This window comes from Bombus vosnesenskii, unplaced genomic scaffold (genome assembly GCF_011952255.1).
Source record: "Bombus vosnesenskii isolate JDL3184/JDL3185 unplaced genomic scaffold, Bvos_JDL3184-5_v1.1 scf7180000013346, whole genome shotgun sequence".
Classification (NCBI taxonomy): domain Eukaryota; kingdom Metazoa; phylum Arthropoda; class Insecta; order Hymenoptera; family Apidae; genus Bombus; species Bombus vosnesenskii.
Window position 1 is genome coordinate 196,797 of NW_022882983.1, and position 21,901 is coordinate 218,697.

Here is a 21,901-nt window from a genome sequence, read left to right on the forward strand (position 1 = left end):
ACGGGGTATTCGGCGGCGGAAGGAGGGCGACCGATCGAGAGAAAGAAGTGAAGGACCGTGGAAGAACGATAGGGTAGAAACGAGGCAGCGGGGGAAGAAAGTGGACATGGAGGAGGAAAAGAGAGACAGAAGGAGATGAAAAAAGAGGGAAAAGTCGTGGATAGGCGAAAGAAGACGAGAGAAGAAGCAAGGGATAGGAAGAGACGAGGCCGTTTGTACGTCTAGACGTAGGTTCGTATTCGTTCTACCGTGAATCGAATAAATGGCCCCAGCTCTCCTTATCCAATGTCGTCTCCTCCTCGACTTTCCGCCACGGCAATAGCTTTCCGTTGCCGCGATGCGATTAACCTTGAGGACTTCCTTGTACCCGTCCCACCTCCGCCCTTCTTTCTCTCCTTCACCGTCTCACTTCCTCCCTAACATGGGTTTCGTTATGGGTACGCTCGAGTCACTAGGATTACCTTCTCGATCTTGCTCCTCGCGTCGAGGACTGTCGACGGGCATTGGCGCCGTTCGAGCCCTCTCCTGCATCACGACGCTTCGATCGAGTCCGCGCTTCGCTCCGCAACAGCTCCTCGTAACGCCCTTCTGATTTTTTTTTGCTCTTTGACTACCGTCAGGAGTAGAACAGTAGCGATTTAGGTTCGAAAATCCATTTGTCCCTATCCTTGTTCCTTGACCATAGATACTTAACGACGCAAGGGTGACTAATCATTGCCAAGGAAAAAGAGATTTCTAGTAAGTATCATTTGATATTTAATATTGTGTAGTATATAACAATATAACGTTATAAATATCTAATCTAAGGGACGGGAGTTTAGTGACATACATTTATGTTGTTACTAACTTATAATTTCTTGTTTCAAGTGAAAGGGAAATATTAAAAATAATTACAGTCAGGTATACCACTAAAGAACGAAGTTGCGGAGAAAGCTCAAAACTCAATAAGCTCGTTGACGATTCTGTTTTTCACTTAACGGAGTAATAAACAAAGTCGATCAGCAATCACCGAATACGATTCGCGTATCTTACACAGTTCCCCTAGCGATAAATCTTGGAGATCACGCGTGCGATCTTCCACTTTGCCAAGCCAGCTGATTACCATATCTCGAATTTCTCCGGACTCGAAAGGCCGAACACGAAAGCTGGTATCGAGGACGCGGGATCGGTAGCCGGTCCGCGATGAATTCATTAATAATGGCTTGGTCGATAATGTCTTAATTGCGACGATGCGACGACGTGGACCAGAAAAAGGTAATGGAACGATGCGCGACTACGACATTACGTGGTCGTCATCGTCGCAACGTGCGTTTAATTAAATTAGCAATTAAAATGCCGGTTGGATGGGCACCGTTCGTTCGTCCAATGAATCGTTTCGTTTCGGCTGGAAGTGTATCGACAAACATACGTCGCGCAAACACCGACGACAACCGGTCGACGGTTTTAATCTGCGCACGGGCCGATTCGATTTGCACGGCGAAACGGAGCAAGCGGATCGTGCATGCGTGCGGTTGCAGCAGGTTATCGCGTATCAATCCGATGATTTGCGTGCTAGCAATGCTCGTTGCGATTTTGAGCTGTCCGCGACTGTGGCTCTTGTTTCGTTGTTACTGACCAGGGTCTTCTAATCTGTTGATACTTTGGCAAATGTCTTTACTATCTTGTGGCCTGATATGAATTTGAAGAGTAACGAGTGTTTAGGGATCAGTTCTTTTATGATGACAAAATCTTGAAATTATGAGGTACTAGGAAAGAGATTCATCTTCTTCGAATGGAAAGTATAGGAAAAGATGTGGAAGATTCGCATTTTTTCACAGAATTTCTTATTGTTTATTTTCTATCTCTTGTTATTCAAAGAGATAGATTTGGTTTCTATCTATTTAAATTAATCAATCTAATCAATTTTTGTCTACTTCTATTCGTCTATAGTAGAAAAATTGCAAGTTATGTGACAGCAATCCCAGAAAGTTCACGCTGGGACGATTCACGCTCCTTCGCGTTAGATGTTCACGTTCCCCTGGAACCGCGTAACCCTTTTAATCGCTCGCCGGCTTATCATTCGATAGAATCTGTCGATGCACACGTACACGAGCATACAGACGTATTATACACAGGCGCATATAAAGGGAAAGCTGTCTGCTGGGATCAATTTTAGTTCAGTCAATAATGCCATGAGTTTGTCGAGAGCTACCGCGAGCTTGTCGGCCGCATCCCCGCGGGCCGATGGTTAAAATTGACGTGTAATTTGAATATCTTTAGCACCGGGTACAGTGTGTACACGCGGAAAACGGCCGAATTAACGTGATTCCGTTACCATTCGTAAGTACGAAAGACCGCAGTTTAATCATCCAACTCGTTGTGGCTGTTGTTCATCCGGACGCAAAACTGTTCCATTCTAGAACGTTTTTGTATACACATACATTCATAAGTCGTCTAGCGTTCAATAATCGAATTACAAGGATGGACATATGTTCGTCGCTGGTGCACGAAAAACTTCAAAAGCGAATGGTTAAGGCTCGTGACTTTTATCTTCTTTTTCCTGTTTTCACCTTTCTTCCCCTTTCTTGACTTTTTTCTCTTTTTCTCGTTCGAATTTTCGCCGTCGCCTCTCTCATTTTGTCGATTTTTGTTCCGCGAGCTTCCCGTGGAATTAACGATCGACCGGACGACACGCTGTCCGCTGATTAGTGACGGATATTATTAATCCGGTTCGAAAGACGGCCGATTAATGAGAAACCGATAAATATTAATGGATATCCCGTTAAAGTATCTGATCTAAATAGAAACTATCAGAAGCTTGTGATAGGAAAATGCTCGTACACCTATTTTAGATTAATAATTTACGCAATGGTTACTTCACCGTAAACTTTCAAACTAACCACTTTTGATCCTTAATGAAAAAAATTTTACTTTTATTGTAAAATAAACCATTCAAAACTCATCAGTTATCAACGGTTTCTTCTTTTGATCGATTTTATCCATCGTAGATCGTAAATAGCCGCTTGGAGTTTAGCTTGATGAAACGAGATGTTCGCAGGCAAAAGTAACGAGACTGACGATAGCTTTCGGTTATGACATTAGTCCGGAGAGAGAGACAGGCACGGGAAGAGCAATTCGAGTGGCCGTGGCATCCGTGATGGAGGAGCGGTCGTGTATTGTGTAGGCGAGCGAATTAACGCGATTCCGTCACTTGCCACGAGCGCAAAAGCTCGCGTCAGTTTAATTATCGAACGAAGGGCGCCGCTATTGTTCGCCGCGGAGTTCGAGGCCGGTTTCGCGCGTTCAAATTCCCCGCACGCCAGATCATTTGAATGGATGGCGCGCGGCTCAATGGCGTTCCATGGTCGCCAAGGGGCGACAGAGGCGGACGCGCTCGCACAACCGCCAAAACCGGTCCGCTCCGACCATTTGTTTGTGATTTTTGATTCCTCTAATTAATCCGTTGTTCCCGATAATTGCGTTTTTGTTCCATTTATTCTTTGTCCCGCGTAGCACGGTTTAGATTGCGCGCCGCTGTTGCACGTGCGCGCGCAATCATCCCACCGGGAAATACGATTCGACAGAACGTCCTTGCCGAGTCGAACAATAGATGGACCGATCGTTTTACGCGTTATCGCGTTCCAGAAGCGCAAACACGAACCTGGACATTGCCCTCTGACAATCAAACCACTAGCTGGGACTTTTCTCGATGATGATACGAGTTTTCAATGCGGTTGGGTAGATTTTTGGAAGCATGTTTTAGATCCCGCAAGCCTGTGTCTATACACGGGGAATAACTTTCGGTGTTGCGTACTATTGGGACGATAAATGGGAAACATCGCTTGTTTCGATCATTCGCGGAGAGACGCGATCGCGAGATATCACGTCAACGAGAGTTGTAAGTTCTCGTTACGATTGAACTATCGACGCCACGAACTGATCGATTCCCTTATTTCGATTATGATAATAAGGGTAGTTCAATGAAATCTCACAGAATCAACACAACTGAATTAATGTTTATTGCACAACTTATTAACTAGAAAATCTAAATGGAATAACAAAAGGAAATGTGACAATGTAATGCGCGATACAAAATATGTGTAGACTGTTTGGCTTCTCGAAACGTTCTGATTCTTTCTGGAAGGCGACCCCCACTACCTTCGGATCACGCCACCGTCTTTTACGCCAGATCAAATAACGGCCACGAATCGACGTTTCTGGAGGTCGCTCTGCTTAATGAACCATGCGCTTGCCACTACAATGTTTATTTTGCCGGGCAGCCGCGACGATCCGTCTGTGACATTATAGTGCCGCGACCGACAGTGAAGAATATGATCTATGGCAAGCCGCATGGCGTAACATCCTCCCCCCGTTGAGAGGGTACCGATCAAATTAGCGAGATGTGGTTGAAGTTCCCATCTTAGTTCGTCTCGGTGGCTAGTTGTTCGGGTTTCTCGAGATCGGGTTGAATTGGCAGTGGGACAAGCCTTTTGACGGCCCGATCCAAAACGCTCTTTGCCGTCTGAACTGTAGCTGTCCGGATGACACCATCGGCGCCTGGATGAACCTTGATAACTCGGCCCAGAGGCCAATGCATGGAGGGAACGTTGTCCTCTCTGAGGATGACGATTGTGCCTTTTTGGATGCCGTGTCCACCCTTGCTCCACTTATTGCGGTTGGTTAACTCGTTCAAATACTCCTTATGCCAGCGGTTCCAAAAATGCTGTTTAAGCTGTTGGATATGCTGCCATCTGGAGAGTCGGTTCGATGGAATGTCTCTGAAATCTCGATCACGTAAGCACATTAGTGAATCGCCAATGAGAAAATGTCCGGGAGTGAGGACTAGGAGATCGTTTGGATCGGTGGAGATAGGAGTTAGCGGGCGGGAATTGAGGACTGCTTCTATTTCTATGATAAGAGTATTCAATTGTTCAGAGGTGAGTAACTCGTTGCCGGCTACACGCCTGAGGTGGCGTTTAAATGACTTCACCGCTGCTTCCCATAGCCCACCGAAATGCGGCGAATGAGGGGGAATGAAGCGCCATTCGATTTGTTTGTCGGCTAAAAATGCGGTTACTTTTTCCTTGTGATCGTCCGATTGTAATAAATCGTGAAGCTCTCGTAATTCGTTGCTTGCTCCTCTGAAGTTGGTGCCGTTATCAGAATGGATGGTGGAGCAATAGCCTCGTCGAGCGATAAATCTGCGAAGAGCGGCGATGAAGGCTTCGCTAGTGAGATCGTCAACGAGCTCGATGTGTACCGCTTTAATTGCTAGGCATACGAAAATGGCTACGTATACTTTTATCTGACGACGGTTACGATCTCGTTTTTCCTTGATGTGGAACGGCCCGCAGTAATCGACGCCGACGTTTGTAAATGGGCGAGATTCCGTTACTCGCGCCTCCGGCAGATTACCCATCACGTATTCTACCGGCGGTGGTTGAGCGCGGCAGCAGCGGACGCAGCCTTTGATCGCCCGCCATACTTGACTTCGACCGTCAACGGGCCAGTATCTTTGTCTTACTGCGTATAACGTAGCCTGCGTTCCGGAATGCATGTGGATCTTGTGCTCGTGGTCTATGATGCGTGTTGTAACGGATGACTTAGGTAATACTATGGGATGTTTCTGGGCGAAGGTCATCGACGAATGACTGAGTCGACCCCCGACTCGCAATATTCCTTCCTTGTCTATGAACGGATTGAGTCGCGTGAGCTTACCCTTTATCGCCGCGTTCCGATCTTTTTGGAGTGTGCGAATTTCCTCGGAGAAATGGATGTTTTGCAACAATTTTATCAGTTTATTGTGCGTTATGCGTAATTCAGTAACGGTTAGGGGTGCCGCTCGGTTCCTTTTCTGTTTCCAACGGAGGCAACGAGCTATGATTCGTATCAACTTGGGCCAGGATGAATACCTTTGCAACAAACAGTAATCGGGGGGGTTTGTGGACAGACAAATCGCCCCCTTCTGCTCCGGTACTTCAATTTGCGGTGTTAGCGTCCATGTCGGCCAATAGCCTTCCGACTGGTAGAGCCATGCAGGACCGTGCTGCCAGATGGTTGGGCGCAGAAACTCTTCGGGTGTTTGGCCGCGTGATATTAAGTCCGCGGGATTGTCGTCGGTAGGAACGTGGCGCCAATCGCGGATGCTGGTTTTTGTTTGAATTTCGGAGACTCTGTTAGCGACGAATGTTTTAAGGGTGTGAGGTGATGTATTGAGCCAATGGAGGACGATAGTGGAATCGGTCCAATAGATAGTTCGAGTAATTTTGTGTGATAGGGCTTGTTGTATTGTCGACATCAGGGACGTAAGAAGGAGTGCTCCGCTCAGCTCGAGCCGAGGAATGGTCTGGCACTTGAGTGGGGCGACTTTCGATTTTGCGGTTAAAAGTTGGGTCCAAACACGGCCGTTGGTGTTAAGGGTTCGAAGATAAATACAGGCTCCGTAAGCCTTTTCGCTGGCATCGCAGAAACCATGCAGTTCAATTTCCATTGCGGACTCGATTATTGCCTTGCGTGGGAACCTGACGTTGTTTAATAAGGGTAATTGGGCATAGTACCTTTCCCACTCTGTATGTAACTCGATCGGAAGTGATTCATCCCAATCGATTTTCGACGACCATATTCGTTGAAGTAGCATCTTGGCCCGAACAATCACCGGTGCGAGCAGACCGAGCGGATCGTAAATTTTTGCAATCTCCGAGCTGATGATTCGTTTCGTGACTCGAGACGGCGTGGGTTTGACTTCGACCGAGTAAAGAATAGAGTCGTCGGATGAATTCCATAACACTCCCAGCGTCTTCAAGGTTTGCGAGTCGCCCAAAAAATGTTGGTGATTTGTTTCTTCTAAGGAGAGTCCGTGTAATAAGTCATTATCGTTTGACGCCCATTTTCGTATGTTTAAGCCGGCCAGTTGAAGTAAATTGGTGAGTTCTGTTCTGAGCGTGAGGGCTTCGTCCTTCGTTTCAGCTCCGGTGAGAGCGTCGTCGACGTAGAAATCCCGCTGCAGTACCTGTGCTGCACGTGGAAATCGATGTCCTTCGTCCTCTGCCAGTTGCTTGAGGCACCGAATAGCTAGATACGGGGCTGCGGATAAACCGAACGTTACAGTGTTAAGCTCATATGTTTCTGTTTCTCCACTCGCGCTGCGCCATAATATCCTTTGATATTTCCGATCCTCTGGTCGTACGAGGAATTGCCGATACATTTTCTCGATGTCGCCGGTGAGTACGTATTGATGAGCGCGGAATCTAATTAATATATAAAATAAATCTTCCTGTAACTTGGGTCCTGTGTGAAGTGTATCGTTTAAGGAGGTTCCGGTAGTGCTTGGTGCCGATCCGTCGAAAACTACACGGAGTTTGGTGGTTTGACTCGATGCTTTGGTCACGCCATGATGGGGTAAATAGTATCCGTTGTCGTCGGAGTGGTTGTCATTGACCTTCGTCATGTGTCCCAACGCCAGGTATTCCTGTATTACCGTTCGATATTCTGATTCGAAGCGTTTGTCGCGCTGGAATCGGCGATTGAGTGAGGCGAGTCGTTTACTCGCCAGCGTTTTAGAGGATCCGAGTGACTGAAGCTGATCGTTGAAAGGTAGAGCGACGATGTATCGTCCTTCGCTGGTGCGTCGGGTGTGGGCTTGGAAGTGTTCTTCGCATCGTCGATCTGCCTCTGAGATATGTTTAATTGAGGGTCCTTCATCGATTTCCCAAAACCGCGCGAGGTCTGCTTGTAAAGTCGTCGTGGATGTGTGAAATATGTTTGTAGCGGTTTGGGAAGTTGGACTCCCCCCGATTACCCATCCGAATCGCGTCTTTTGCAGACGCAGTCCAGGCTCGTCTGGCTGCGTGAGGTTGACTTGTCCCACACACATCGACGCGAGTGTTGAACCTGAGCTTAATAGTACATCTATCGGAGCTGGTAAATGAAATCGTGGATCGGCCAATTTGAGATTTTTTGGTATCTCAAGTGTCGAACGATCGATGGGTTCGCTGGGAATTAAGGTTGATATGATTGGAATGATAAGGAACGTTAATGTCCGCGTGTATGTACCGTCAGTGGAAGTGATCGTGGCCGTGATGTGTCGCTTAGAGGTCGTTGTCAAGGTATCTAGAGCTCCGATCGGGACCGAACATTTGTTTTGCCTTATCCTTAACGATTTTGCTAATTCCTCGGTAATGAAGTTCATACTGGATCCGGTGTCGAGCAACGCTCGACAACGGATTGGTTGCTGTTTATCATTCAAAATATTAATCTGCGCTGTGATGACTAGATCATTGGACAGTAATTCGGATGCTATTGGTTTGATATGTTCGGTCATGAACGGAGTCGTCGATCGTCGGCGTCATTGGTTGTGTGTTCGTTTGTCACTGGGCGGTGGACTTGCAGACGCGGCTGTTCGTGGTGTTTCCGATCTGTGGTCTGTTGTGTGCCTTTTGCGACGAGTGGGTGATACGTAGGGTGGCGAAGAAGGTGTTGTGGATCGGCTATTTGATGGGGAAGATTTCGGGCTGGACGTGCTGGAACGAGACCCTGAATGGCGTTTTGTCCTATGCAGCATTGTATGATGTCGTTCTCCGCATACGCGACATGATCCTGCGAAACAATGCTTCGTTGTGTGCCCTTTCCCGAGGCAGTTGAGGCATAGTGATGCCCTTTTGACCTCCCGAATGCGTTCGCGAAGGGATTTGGTTTTGAAGGTGTCACATCTCCAAATGGGGTGTGGTCCTTGACAGGTGGGGCATGCTGGAGTAACCTGTGTCGCCGTAAGTGCATGCCCTCGTGATGCGCGTTGACGGACAGGAGTAGTTTGTTCCGGCGATTCTCTTGTTTGTCTGACTGTGGTGATCGGTTTGGAGCTTCGTGCTAATCTCTCTAGGAAGTTTAGTAAATGAATGTACGGAGGCACCTCGTTATTGGGCAGCGTCATTTCCCATTGCTTTTGGATACTTAGTGGTATTTTCGAGAGGATGAGGCTGTTGAGCATAGCACTGGTATCGGGGTAGGATTCTCCTAATTTGTTCAATGCATATATGTGTTGTTTAAATGTGTGGACTAAGCGCCTTAATTCTGTTGGAGATTCCTTGGTTATCCTTGGATAATCAATTATTGCCATGCAGTGACTGAACGCTGTGTATCGTGGACATTCGAAACTTTCCTTGAGAACGGCAATAGCCTGACTGTAGTTTACATTACTAAGGGGTAACGCGTTTAAACAATCGGCTGCTTCTCCTTGCAGGGCGGACTGCAGGTAATGGAATTTCTGTATGTCAGTGAGACTAGGATTTTTATCGATTATGGAGGAAAAGGTATCATAAAACGTGTTCCATTTTTCTAAGCTTCCGTCAAAGGTAGGGAGCCGAAGATCTGGTAATTTAATGGATATCGGATTTAAACTTGCGGATGATGCACAGGTTGGAGGGTTTATGGATGTCGACGGCGAAGCTGTTTGCGCGTTCCTCAGAAGATTTTGTAGCCTTGTGTCTACCGCGACGTACTGATCCCTTATTTCGAAGCCGCGCGCTTGTTCCTCCTCGTCCAATACTTCTAATTCGAGTTGAATCGCTTCGAATTGACTCGCAACTTCGGTCAGTTGTTTCTCGTAATTCTTTAATAAGGAATTTTGCTGACTCTCAGATTGCTCGTACTCGTCCAGTCGATTCGATAAATATGTGAATCGGCCGCTACAATAGCCTCGTCTCCGACGCAGAGAGATGAGTTGGTCTTCGCTCGTCATCGTTGCCGAGGATAGGAGATGGTTGAAATAAGGAACGAGCTTACCTTACTGTCGTGCGGCGTGAGGTCGCGTGTATGTTAAGTTGTGAAATTCGTTGCGTTGATGATTGTCCAGCTGCGACGGAAGGCTGCGTGGTTGCGTTCCCTTGCCAATGGGATGTGCTTCTTCGAAGATGACGCGCCTGACGTCACTGGTTTTGATAAAGTCACGTGGCACTGTGTGGTCACTGGTAAGTGCACTCTTCACTGGCACGTGATCCGGCTCGAAGGACCAAAATGTTTCGATCATTCGCGGAGAGACGCGATCGCGAGATATCACGTCAACGAGAGTTGTAAGTTCTCGTTACGATTGAACTATCGACGCCACGAACTGATCGATTCCCTTATTTCGATTATGATAATAAGGGTAGTTCAATGAAATCTCACAGAATCAACACAACTAAATTAATGTTTATTGCACAACTTATTAACTAGAAAATCTAAATGGAATAACAAAAGAAATGTGACTATGTAATGCGCGATACAAGATGTGTGTAGACTGTTTGGCTTCTCGAAACGTTCTGATTCTTTCTGGAAGGCGACCCCCACTACCTTCGGATCACGCCACCTTCTTTTACGCCAGATCAAATAACGGCCACGAATCGACGTTTCTGGAGGTCGCTCTGCTTAATGAACCATGCGCTTGCCACTACAATGTTTATTTTGCCGGGCAGCCGCGACGATCCGTCTGTGACATTATAGTGCCGCGACCGACAGTGAAGAATATGATCTATGGCAAGCCGCATGGCGTAACATCGCTTTTAGGGTAAAAATGGGGCAAAATAAATTGGTCGTTAACCTGGATAAGATGACGTCTTTATCTTGTGATATTATTGTGAAGGTATTCGTAGCACAATCTGAATATTTTTACACTGTGACGTTATTATCTTGTCTCGATATATAATCTCATTCTACTAACTATCAATATAACACATTTATATTAATGCTTATTTTAATACTTTATTATATATATTAATTATATATTAATGCTTTATCAGATTTTATTAATGCTTGTTACGTAGGATGTTTGTTATGTTTCCTTTACATAAAAGGTTATATACTGGCATGACAATTGTAATAAATCACTAGAAGTAATTGTAACACTTGTATTTCCTCTTTGTTTATAGCCATTGTTTACATCTAGAACGTTATGGAAGTTCACTTTGCATTTTCTAGCAATAATGGCAAATCAGGATCTTGGTTTACTACTTCGAGATAATATTACAACTTTAATTCCCATTTTCTAAAGAATAAAATTATTTCTTGGAACTTTATACATATATATATATATATATGTTTTTGGAGCAAAGTATAACATCACGTATTATTTCTATTGTAACGTTTTCTTCTTTTTATAAACTCGTAGAGAAAAATAGTAATATCCGACTTCGAAGTTCTACCGAGTTTTATACTGTGGCCCGGCGCAATAAACAGTTTTGAATTATGGAAGTGTATACATACACAGAAGAAGAAGGGTGAGAAAACTTTTTGATAGACTTGCTTCAAGCAATAATCACGTAAATATGTCAACTCATGTAAGAATATATAGAGCAATTCACTTAATACTCCACTTCCTTCATATCTTCCCTATTTCTACGTATTTTCTCCAAAATAAATCTACAATAATTGCTCGACAATTAAGAGGATATAAATTTGCATTTCTGCAGAATCATCTATATCCAAATGAAATATCTTTCTTACCGAAGCAGGCGATATAGAGTTCATGTGTAAAACTGAGAATATCCTCCTCAGCCAGTGTTATTGTATAATTAACTACGTATTACACGTTCGTGGTCGTGCAGTCTAAATGCGTGCCAAACGGGAGTCAAAAGCAATTCTCCGTATAAACTTCTGACGTACCAGATCGACTTACTCTCCAAACACTGAACCTGCTTATCGTTATTGTCTTAACGACCGAAACGTATCGTCCGCTAACGTGCCACCCAAACTGACAGAGAACGTCGTTAAACTTTCTCGTGCCACCACCCACGAATCACAGTACCATAGAGCCACGAAACCGGTTAATTCTCGAAAAATCGCCGCCTATGTCGACGATTTTTACCTGGTACTTTCCCCTTCTTCTATCCGGATATTATTTTCTGTTGGTGGCGGGCAGAAGACAAAGATGAGGAAGCGAAGGCCCCGTTGCGCGAAGCTGGGCGAGCGCAGGGACGGGACCACTCGCCGAGCGGAGCATTTTTTCTCTTGGGTAATTGGTGTTCAGACTTCATTGTGTAACTGGTATCGCTGTGTACTCGCCGTGATATCGCTACGTTCGATCTCCAGACGGTTGCACGAGCCTTTGGTGGAATGGTTCGCTCCCTATGACGCTTGGTCCACCATCAAGATAAAAGGTCACGGTACCACGGCCACGTCGCCTCTTCTTTTTCTCCTTCTTTTTCTTTTTCATCTTTGTCCCTTGTATGCTTGTTCGTTCGTTGGTCCTTCTTTGTCTCGCTCGTGGAGGAACGTGGAAGGCTTCTTCGTGGCTCGTGTTTCGTTCACGGCGTCATAACTGTCGATCTAGAGAGCCGATCGTTCGGCCGTGTCGATCGTAAACCGAATTTACTGGCGCGATAAGCTGACCGCGTTAACTCGCACTGCCGTCGAGATATACTTCTAAATGGATCGCGCACCTGATAATGGCGCGGATTAGTCAGAGTAATTTGAATAATGAAAGGCGTTTCCTGATACGGTCCGCGCAACACAGACCACTGCTTAGAATTACGCCGCTCGCCCGATCGGGAAGTGGCATTGAAGTCTCGACTCGGTAATTTATGTTAAGTTCACGCCGGATGTGCGACGCTGACACGGTCGAAATACACGAGCACAAAACTGGTCTTGATTACTTTCCTCTTTGAATTTTGTTAGTTCGAATTGAATTGAAAAGAGAATTCGATTGAAAAGATTGAAATTGCGTATTTAGATCGATTGGAAGGGTATTTCGATGAAATTACATCTCTGTGTAATAAATTCTATTTCGTTATCGTATCATCGTAAATTAGTTGTGGAAAATGTACACTATACCGCAATGAAAATAGAATGTGTAATTAGAAAAATTTATATTCATATGGAATATCACCATAGAAGGGATTCAAAGTTGAATTCTACCAACGGAAGGACTCGGTCACCTAAAGGATGAAGAATTCCGACAACAAAGAACAGTGCAAGGACAGCAAAAAGGAATTCCAATAAAGAAAGCAGTGTAAGGATACGAAAAGGGAATGTCCGCAATAAGAAGGAACAACGCAAGGACAACAAGAAAACGGAATTCCAGTACCACAGATAACACAGCCAGCTCCTCAATCATTATGAAGATATTACCTCAGCCTATAACTATGGAAATTTCCGATCCTCGTTAGATTTCTATCAATTCACACGCTTAAATCCTCCTAGTAGCGAATGTAAACTGTTCCGTTTCACCAATTTCGCGGCTCTACCTGTGTCCGCCGGAGGCTATTACACAATCCAGTATCCTGAGAGACTCTGTTGACAAAAAGCAGCGTCACGTACTCACGGAAGTTGCAGAACGACCTTGCTACACGATGTGGTCCCCGGAGGGAGCAAAGAAACGAGAACTATTAGCATGAGAGGCAACGCATGACGATGTTGGCCGGATCGAAGGTAGAGAGAGGTGATCTCTTAACAAGCGCTCAGAGACTGCGTCGTCGGTTTCGGTTCGAGAGGTTCGACCAGTTTTTGCCATAATCACTCAGAGGGGAGAGGGTCTTGGAAGCAAGAAACCGATCCGTCGTGCTCATCAACGATAGATTACGTACGAACGGAGCAACGTGGACGCACGGACATAGTGAACTTTCGCGGAATCGTGGCCGTCGTAGCGATATACGGTCATAGGGGAGAGCAGAAATATTCGACCTTCACCTCGAGTAGGCCTGGTTAATTGAGGAACTTCCGGGCCCCTTTCTTCTACTCGATGACCAGTAATTAAAGAGAAAAAACGAAGCAGACGGTAACGCGTTGCGTGAACGTTTTGTTCGCAAGAAACATCCAGATCGTTGAAGTATTAACTGTTGTTGCGTGTAGGTAGCGACAAGTAGGAATTCTCGAAAGAAACAAATGGAAGCTTGATCGTTGATGAAAATACCTTTGCATACGTAAATATGTTTCTTGCTCGTTTCACGAGTAACAGTTTACTGAGAATTCTTTTGTGGGGTCACGGAATAATGAAGCGAACTGTATAAATAACAGATGAAGTTGCGTATATTTCGGTTGGAAAGAAAATATGATGTTTACAAATACTGTCGGACATTCGAACTGGTACCACATAACGTTTCGTTCCTATTTACAGTGCATTTAACATTGCCCAAAGTCCATTCCAGATGAAAGGATGTGCGTCATTTACTAGGATGTACTTCATCCATAGGGTTGTAATATACTTCGATAAATAACGCTGCGTAGTACTTTAGTCCCGAAACGAAATAACGTTTTGCTTGGAACATTTAGTGTATCATAAAGCAAGTAAGCGACTGTTGTTTGTTAAATTTGAGTAATTTTGTAATTGGAGACCTGACATTTAAAATTCGCATAAGTCCGTTATGACCATGATTAGACCCTATTCTGTGATGGACGAAAAGTCAAAGAGATTTATTTATTCACGATTCGCATTGTTAGTTGAATATTGTAATGTTTCTTGTCCGGAAGATTTCCATACTTTTTTTTTACAAATCCTCAAATCTAATCAGATATTTTTACACGAGGTTTGCACTACAATTGCAACGGATCCTATGTTTTGTCAAACAACGTCGCTTTAGGTAGCGTTGTTCTTTGCAAAAGAGCGAAGCGTATCGATTGCCAGCACATGAAAATTCTTTCAATGGCCTTTTCCAGTCGTTGCTTGGAGCGTTTGCTCGTGAAAAGAGCGTCCTACTTTGGACACGAGGGCACGCGGTGCCTACGGAGAAATAAAAAGAACTCGCCTCGTCTCCATCTACCATCGCCGTCACTAATCCTCTGATTCAATTGAAATTCTTTGACCGGGACGGCGACGAACCGATTCACTCGAAGCGTAAATGGAAATAGTTGATTAACGTTTTTTTATGTTTGCTCACTTTTCGCGGCTTGAGCGAAGGAAGCCGATTTCCTTGGAATGCCCGCTTTTCCGCGAGCGAAAGTTTTATTCGCCGCTCAGGAACAGGAAACGATTGGATACGTACGAACGGCCCTGTTCCCTATTTAACCTTCGAACCGTGACGAATTCGTTTCGAGTTGAGAAAAAAAGATCACGCGAAGGACGACGACCCGCAAATTTAATCTGAAAAAGCAGAGATCGTTAATTGGGAGTGAGTTTGTACCAGTCAAAGTGCAACGAAGAAAATTTATGGCAAAAGTGACATGTTCCGAGACCGCAAGGTTCTTTATTTAACACCAGAAATATATATTTTTGGTTTTTGGCAAGTTCGCCTTTGACAAAATTTATGTCGTCTTTTACTGAAACAGAAGATAGGAATAGAAATACGATTATATATACTTATTTGATGTATAAGTACACTCTGATATACACACGTCAAAGGCGTTAAAGCGGGAAAAACGTTTATATATAATAGTAATGATAGTTTTGAAGTTTATTTTCTGTTCCTTTGAAAAGAAGATTAGTTCTTCTTGTAGTATTATTTTCAACATTGTTCCGTTTGAAAACAAGGTATCTGTTCTGTGAATTACAGCAGCGCAAACTGTAACAAGTAAACTAAAAGGCAAATAAAGAGAAAGAGAAAATAGGCACTAAAGTTGCAAAATGTTTCGTCGAGCCTAAGAAATGGAACCGGTTATTGGAACAAATCCTCGACTCCATTTTCTTGAAAGGTTGCATTTCACGCAGACTCTTGCTCCACAAAAAAAATGGGTCAGTTGAAAAACGGAAATAGCTCTGTCAGACGGACCTTTACGTGCCGTAAAAGGAATTGAGTCGCAAATCTTTGTATACCAGACAATACTTGTTACTTTCATCGTTATTACACTCGACATTCTAACTCTAACCGAAAAACGAATACTAATTCCTTTACTTTGAGAGTAAGGTAATTAAAGTTCAACAGCAATTTAAATTTTAAATTCCAAAATTGAATACGAATTTTGAATGTCAAACTTACTCAGTTTAAATTGTTACTTCCTAACAAGTCAGTCCATTCCTCAACTTAATATGCAATTAAAACGATGAAGCGGTGTAGCTATGAATTTATTAAAAAAATGCACGTGAAATGTATTTCTCATCCACGCATCTTTATCACAAATTTATAGGTTCTGTCAGCCTATGGATCTTGTAAAATGACGAGGATTATAAAACTACGATCACCATCTTCTACATAATGAAAGTAATACAACTGTCCAACAATTTCAAAATTACAGAAAAATATATACTTCTTTTATGCAACAAAAATTGTATAGACGCTATGAAACCCTCGAAACAACATCCAACTTCAAAATTCTGATGAACACTATAATCATTGAAAGTGCCAGGATGTATTACATAAATATACTAGGAATGATGAATTCTTTAGGTTGTCCGTCATCTATAATGATCCAATCATAATCGAACAAGTTTTAATATAATTAGCAATCATTTCAATACACGTGCACTGTATATTCTGGAGCAGCTGTAAGTCAAATTAATCGATGACAAAAATGTCGCAAGGTACATCGCGGCGCGTCGAACGTGAGTTATTCGATCTTTGGTTTTGTTCTGGTGGTTGAACATAAGGCGATTAGTCGGGATATATTCCCGTGGAACTTCTGGGAATCATTAGCGCATCCACGGTGCTCCCAGGGACGAGCAATTGTCGATTTAACAGCCGTTACCAGCCGTCTTCCGGGCAGGGTGGTCAACTTTCGACGTTCATTCATTGGACGCTGACGAGTCGTGTCATAGATTAATGATGCACTTGACCGAACCACGGTCCGGTTAATCGAGCTGCGAGCTCCACGGAAAACTGTTCATCTCCGCTGAATAATTGGTTCACGTTTCTAATTCGTACATCAAAGCTTTCGAGATAAGTGTTAATGCCGTCCTGGTTGTTATGGTAAGAAGCGACTCGTGGCGACACGCGAAATCGGCCGTGCAGAAATCATGCTCGTTGAATAATGTCGACGTGGCGTATAATGGAACATAAACGATTTTTCGATTTGTTTTTGTTCCAGTAATGGATAATTTACTTCCTATCGACCCGTGGTTATCTGTAATTGAGGCATTTATAGAGACGAATATTATTTAATAATGGAATGATTGGAAAACTAGATTAACGACCCTTAATTTCTTTTTCCGAAATAACTCTTACTTTCGTTGGAAATAATATTAAGCATTTGGCTGGACGTATGATCACGAGATGGAACAGAAACGTCGATAAGTGTTGCAGAATATCGTCAGATTTTTTGGACACCCACTGCTGTAAAGACATAAGATTTCGTCAAATGTTAATTTCAAAAAATCAGCAATCTGTAGGAACAGTTGTTTGCTTGATTCTTAAGTTTAGTGACACGAATGTTATTTACGCGAATGGTTATTCCGTTAAGCCACGTTGAGCATGCTAAGAGGTGGTCGCTAAGTGTTCCTCTAATTCACTCCCGCACCACTAATTACGTTCGTAGCGGCACGTTAACGAGCCAGACAGTTAACTAAATTTCCAAACACAACGCATTTAAACTTCTTCATTACGATACCCTAGAACCATTCCCTCTGTGAGCTCATTGCACCTTCGAACAAGTTCGAATGACTTTTCTTCCCCACTGACCTCACTATCCTAGCTTAATTCAGCTTTTAAATAATCTAAATAATTTTATCTTCGACATACCACGATCTCAATCACCAAAATACCGAAGCACCGAACAAAAAAGTATCGAAATGAAGATAGTGGCAAGATTAATATCGCGTACAGAACTGGTCGGCAAAAGGAGGAAAATATGAGAAGCTGGACGGAAGCGAAGAAGACATCGCGTCTGCGGCGGCTTCTTCTCGGAAGCAGGCACGATTCCTGGAGTCATTAAGCGACGCCCAAGACGGCGCGAGTCGAATGTCGAGCATCGCGGTCAGCTGATTGCGAACGATGGACAGTTTTCAAACAGTTGGCAGCGGTGTGTAATTATCATAAATCATGGTTAGTGGTGCTCGGGCCAGTCCGCGAGTTTCGGTGTCAAAGGTTTCTTGGCAAGGGTTTGTGCGCGCGTCCTTTCGCGTACTACCCGTGCCACCGGCCGATTTCGACCGGTATCCAAGCTGCCAGGCAATAAATTTGCCGAATTAATTCGCCTTTTGTGCGGCTTTCACCCGTCGGTTGTGTGCTCCCGTAAAACGCCACGATTAATGGCTTCTGTCATATTCTCGGCCCGTGAACTGTTCCATGTTTCTTGTTCTTCTCTTGTTCTTCCCTTGCGCGCACCCGAATCCGAACCATTCGAGGAGCCTTCACTTCCATCGAGAAATTCGAGATACAGATTGTATTTATTTTTATGACATTGAAAAACGAAGAAACTACATAGGTTCGATTAAAGTGATAGTCCAAGATTAAATCTAAGGTAAAGAGGAAAGAATAGATTATCGAGTAAAACATCGATGTTAACATTACAAGTAACAAGTTTGATAACAGAACGTCTGGCACTATCTGCAATTACTAATTACTCTTATTACAAGTCGAGCAGCTTGAATAGATATCATCAACGATTTTCTTTTATGGAACACACGTTGCGGTTAAAACTCTCACGTTTAAACGCCGTGCATTTTACCGGATGCGTTAGCTTTAATTCTAGCACAAAAATACTCGGTCGTTACTTTTAAATTTAATTAAAAAGCCCGGCGTAAAACGGTCGTGATGGCATAGAAACGGATGTAACTTTAAAACCTATGCATCTGTATTTTAAATCTGTCGGATAGGAAACATTCACGGATTTGTGATGGGGGCATTGCTTTACCATTTAAAATTATTTATTCAACGCTACCTAAAATAAATGCTGAAATTTGATGTACGTCGAAATTAAATTCGCCACGCGATGCAAGGTAATTAAATTGGATAATGTGCTCAACGATGATCAAGTTATCGTCTAAACGATTTGTATGTACGCACGTGTGTCTATAAAATTGTAGATGTGGTCGACCAATCAGGACTGGGAAATAATTCCATTAGAAATGTAGCGAAAATTACGTAAATAGCCGCGTTAATTGTTCGCGATCGTCGCTCTTCCATCTGTTCCTTTCCATTCTTCAGATGTTACAGAGCGAATGGAATACGAAGATTGTGCTACGAACAATGATAAGACCTCGTTTCTAGAATAAATCGAGTTTAAAGCAGGTCTCGTCCATGAGTTTCCAATGATTACGCTCAATGCGTATACGAATTTTCAATCACGATTTTCTTGAAAACAAGATCTTAAAAAAAAGTATGTTATTTCTTTCTTTCGATTTATTTTTGTACGTAGAATAATATCCATAAATCATCCATCCTGGAACAGCCTGTATATTCACCTTTCATTTTCTTTCTGTATTTCACCGTGATGTTTATGGTTGATCCTCGTATATATTCGGTATGAAATAGGCGAGGAACAGATCGATCGTTGACAGATTGATCGAAACGACGAAGGAGGCCGGCGGGTTCGCCGGTTAATTGCTCGGAAGCGTTGCGTCGACGGACGTGTGATTGGCAAGCCTGTCCCGCCTAACATACACACCTGACCGGACTTTGACTGTTATCTCACGTACAGGGCCTTTCTTGTTCCACGGTCAGGTATGTTTCACGGATCGTAGGTGTGCGCACAGTTTTAACGAACGAAGCTCTTCCTGCCTTTTTTTCTTTCCAACGCAATTTCTCACTTTATAGCTATCTGCTGGAAGGAGATTGATCTTGTCGGAAGTTGGCTTTTTTAGCACCTCTTTTATCCATTCGATTAGATTATTCAAAGATAGATATAATTCAATTAATGAGAGGAAAATATCATTTTAAATTGAATTCTAGGCAGCGATTCACTTTTATGTTTATTTTATTTGAACAGTATAAACGAAGCATATTTTTATTCGTGCAATAAGATCACCACGAGCCACAGATGGTATCCATGTGGTACCAGAACGTTTTAATACTTCTAGGTTATCAAAGTATTTCCAGAAAAATTCCAATTCCAGCGGACTCCCAATCTCTATTAACGTCATCTTAAATTCACGTTTCCTCGAAAGGGAACTGAAGCGCTTTCTTTCAACGCGTTTTATCTCCGGCGTATGCCACGTAGTGTTTACGTAGCGCAAACATACTGTAGGTTTCGCTACATGAAAAACGACGATACGCTGAGTCGTTTAATATCAACGTGACATTTATCATCTAGAGGCCGGACAAACAAAATTAATTCCAGACTGGTCGAGAGCCGGGTCCAATTCGCGTCGCCGGCACAAAGGAGTTAACTCGCTCTTCATCGGCGTATAACAATTAACCGAAATCGGTTAAACGTAATCTATCCCTCCATAAATCGGCTCTCGTTTCCCTGTCGCGAGCAAACCAGCAACCGCTTAACTACCGGGAACAATCGATAACGATCTGACCATACATTAACCCCCGGACACTAGGTTTTCACCACTGCGGGGCTTATTGTCGCACGGAAAAAGAAGGAAACGCGACCACGATCAATTATTTAAGAACAACGGGATCATTTGTCATCGCTGTCATCGCGAATGCGTAGCTAGGACGCCGCTACGGAGGGGTCGCGTGTGACACCCTGCACCCGGTGCATACAGTTGCGATCATTCACGCACAGTTTTAACGATCTGTTGCCAGCGATGACAGTTCAGTGTATTAAGGCCAAAGAGAAGAAATCTGCGCGTTCTGTGATTAATTGGATCGAGGATTTTAATTATATTGCGGATCATCGAATTGTTTTCGTTTTGTATCAGATATGGAATTAAATATGTATTGGTCGCACTTACACGCGACCGTAATATTTGTATTTTCTAGGCTTTTAAGTATTCTCATGATAGATGTTGGATGATACATAATTTAGCGTTAGTACGATGTCATATTATTAAATGCACTGTTATGACGTTAACGAAATAGAATAAAATTTAAAAGAAAATAGATACATGAATATGCAACTTCCAAGTCACACAGTGTTATAGAGTATTAAGTACTTAGATCTTTGTCTCGGGTTATGCAAAACACGCGGTCCCTCCGAGGCATTCGAGGACCCCGTTAAACTTTTCTCACGGAAGCAGCGAGGAGCTGGTCTTCGATCAGTCGATTTCCACCGTCTTTCCCCGTTCCTTGCCTATCCTGAGGCTACACGTAAAAACCCGCGGAGATTATTCCACCCGCGTAATTGGTGGATGAGAGGAAGACCTCGTCGGTCGTGCTAGCAACAGCAAATCTATGGAATGGGCTGTCTGATGGGATGTAATGCGAGGCAGACACGCGGCCGCGGGTAGTATGCAATAATTGATGATTACCGGTGAGTTGGTGGTTTGTGTAATTAAAATAAATTAATAACGAGCGTGAAATAAGGCAGGAAGCGGCAAGGAGACGTTGTTACCTGGCTTGGGTCGTTAAGGGCCGGCTACTCTCGGCCGAGGAGGGACAAAAGAAGCTGCAGGAAGCCAAGTGGAAAAGCCGAATTCAGAGTCGTGGATACCGGTCGAATCGTGGCGCGATCTGTGGAGCAGGTCGAAAGATTTTCGTGGTCTGGAAAGTCTTCGCCATCCAACTCTCCCCCAGTTTCCCCTTAACGCGGTACTCTCGCCAAGGCGATGCGATTTAATTAAAGGCACCCTTCCGCCCAAGCTCGTCCTTCTCTTTCTTTCTCTTCCTATTCCATCGTTCCACGACTCGTAGTTCGTGGCTTTTCTTCTCGGCCGGTTAACGAACCTAATTTTTAGTCGGATTGTAGATTACGTCGGGGATTCGTTCGAAGGCGATTCACCATAATTCCGGGTCCCTCTCGAGACCCGGCTACGGGAATACAACGAGAGTCGCCTTGACTCCTTCGTTAACTCACCACGGCCACGTTCGACCGACGACTAACTGAATTTTATAATCGTGGCCGATGTTATTAAATTTGTACCTTGGGAAGACGGTGGGGGTGGAGTGTGCTCGATCGTGCGTTCGACCGCGCGCATAGGTTTCGTTCCGGAGGCGAGTCGAGAGAAGGAAGAAGATCGTGGAAGGCGCAGGTCGAG

The 21,901-nt window shown here is 44.0% G+C and overlaps 2 protein-coding genes across 2 annotated transcripts; both read right to left on the reverse strand.

Moving 5' to 3' along the window:
- Positions 1-4,881: 4,881 nt before the first annotated feature.
- On the reverse strand, positions 4,882-8,299 carry LOC117236257. The gene is made up of 3 exons (XM_033499044.1): positions 8,032-8,299; positions 4,970-7,062; positions 4,882-4,887 (listed from the first exon to the last, which is right to left on the reverse strand). The coding sequence occupies exons 1-3, from the start codon at positions 8,297-8,299 to the stop codon at positions 4,882-4,884; spliced, it is 2,367 nt and encodes a 788-aa protein (XP_033354935.1).
- Positions 8,300-8,323: 24 nt separating this feature from the next.
- On the reverse strand, positions 8,324-9,094 carry LOC117236258. Its single transcript, XM_033499045.1, has one exon. The coding sequence runs from the start codon at positions 9,092-9,094 to the stop codon at positions 8,324-8,326; it is 771 nt and encodes a 256-aa protein (XP_033354936.1).
- Positions 9,095-21,901: the final 12,807 nt, after the last annotated feature.